We start from the raw sequence: 2,018 nt of genomic DNA, 5'->3' as shown, positions 1-2,018 counted from the left end.
AAAGAGAGGAAGCACCCACCGTCACTGGACATGGTCAGACCACAACCCTTTTCCCTCCAATTCTCTGTTCCATTAGCATTTTTGGCATGTACACACACACATCCTCCAGCATGTTTCTCACGGCATGGGACTCAAAACATGGTCAGCCATGTGGGATCCAGTTCCCATAACCACAGTACTAAGGCATATGCTCCCTGCAAATCTTGATGAACCTCTCTTGTAATCCTCTGCCTTCTCTCTTATGCAACCATCACCTCCTTCACAAGTTCTATATCTAGTATACTCTACATTGTAATTTCATTTGAAATAAGCTATTTATCACCCTCCTTACTTTAATATCATATCACTTGTGTTTTAATCACTTCACATGCAGTTGAAGAGCCTGGGAAACATTTCCAAAATAAATAGTTTTAATCCTTATTCTAGAACAATTTCACTATCTCTACAGTCCAACTGAGCAATTTATATTTTTTCACAAAAAGATGTCCCAGAGAATTCTGGCCTTGGTTTGAGAATTTCTGGACGATCGTAGTAACTTTGCAATTAGCATCACTGACTTCTGTTAAACCAGTTGGCTCTCTGATATTTATTCCCAGATATCTTTAACTCAGAAACTCTCTTACAATGCTACTCATCTTAAAAGTTTTTAGGAAACACCTACTTGGCAGATGACTGAAGTTTAAGCATCTTGATGTGGCTTTTAATTCTTTATATAATCTTGGTACTTCAAACATCTTTTCCCTTGAGACTATATCCATGTCCCTGACATATTAAAAATTTTGTGTGTGTGTGTGAGTTTGTGCTTTACCATATTTAACACATGCTTATAACAAAACTCATTATTTCTTAAATGTTAATTAAGGAATTCTTAAATGTTAGTAAATTTTAAAAAATATTACATAATTTGATATTTAAAAAATATCCTATTTCTGTATATTACAATAATATTTTGGGGCTCTAATAAGTGTATATAGCTCTTTGCAATGTTCCTTCCACAATTTAAAATCATGGATACACATAGTGAATGTTATTTTGATGTTTTCTGCCTTTCATTTCAGGGGAAATCTAAAAAGAACATGGAAAAGGAAAATATGACATTCTTGACAGAATTTATACTCACGGGACTTACATATCAACCAGAGTGGAAAATCCCCCTATTCCTGCTATTCTTGGTCATATATCTCACTACGATTGTGTGGAACCTAGGTCTGATTGTTCTCATCTGGAATGACCCTCACCTTCACATCCCCATGTACTTATTTCTTGGGAATTTAGCCTTTGTGGATACTTGGATGTCGTCCACAGTGACCCCAAAGATGCTGGTCAACTTCTTATCCAAAAACAAGATGATCTCTCTGTCTGAATGCATGATACAATTTTTCTCCTTTGTAATCGCTGGTACCACAGAATGTTTTCTCTTGGCAGCAATGGCATATGATCGCTATGTAGCCATATGCAAACCCTTACTTTATCCTGTGATTATGACAAACAGACTATGCAACTGGCTGATATTCTTGTCATTTGTGGGTGGCTTTCTACATGCTTCCATTCATGAAGGATTTATATTCAGATTAACTTTCTGTGATTCTAACATAATACATCACTTTTACTGTGACATTATTCCATTGCTGAAAATTACTTGTGTTGATAATTCTGTTAATTTTCTTATGATTTTTATATTTGCTGGTTCAATTCAGATATTTACTATTACAACTGTTCTTATGTCTTACTCACTTGTTCTCTTTACCATCTTAAAAAAGAAGTCTGTGAAAGGCATAAGGAAAGCCTTCTCCACCTGTGGAGCCCATCTCTTATCTGTGTTCTTATACTATGGCCCTCTTTTCTCTATGTATGTGTTGCCTAAATCAGCACAAGCAGATGATAAAGATATGATAGACTCTCTATTTTATGTGGTCATCATTCCTTTGTTGAACCCAATTATTTATAGTCTAAGAAATAAGCAAGTAATTGATTCACTGACAGCAATGTTAAAGAGAAATATGTTGATCTCATACTAA

At 35.2% G+C, this 2,018-nt stretch overlaps 1 protein-coding gene across 1 annotated transcript; it reads left to right on the top strand.

The window, feature by feature from the left end:
- Positions 1-1,076: 1,076 nt before the first annotated feature.
- LOC102495712 (olfactory receptor 5H2-like) lies at positions 1,077-2,018 on the top strand. Its single transcript, XM_006167225.1, has one exon. It carries the CDS (start codon positions 1,077-1,079, stop codon positions 2,016-2,018), a length of 942 nt encoding a protein of 313 aa, XP_006167287.1.

The sequence above is a fragment of the Tupaia chinensis genome, unplaced genomic scaffold, assembly GCF_000334495.1.
Source record: "Tupaia chinensis unplaced genomic scaffold, TupChi_1.0 Scaffold144648_1, whole genome shotgun sequence".
NCBI lineage: Eukaryota > Metazoa > Chordata > Mammalia > Scandentia > Tupaiidae > Tupaia > Tupaia belangeri.
The sequence above is the reverse complement of the archived record's forward strand: the minus strand, read 5'-3'. Positions and strand labels throughout refer to the sequence as shown.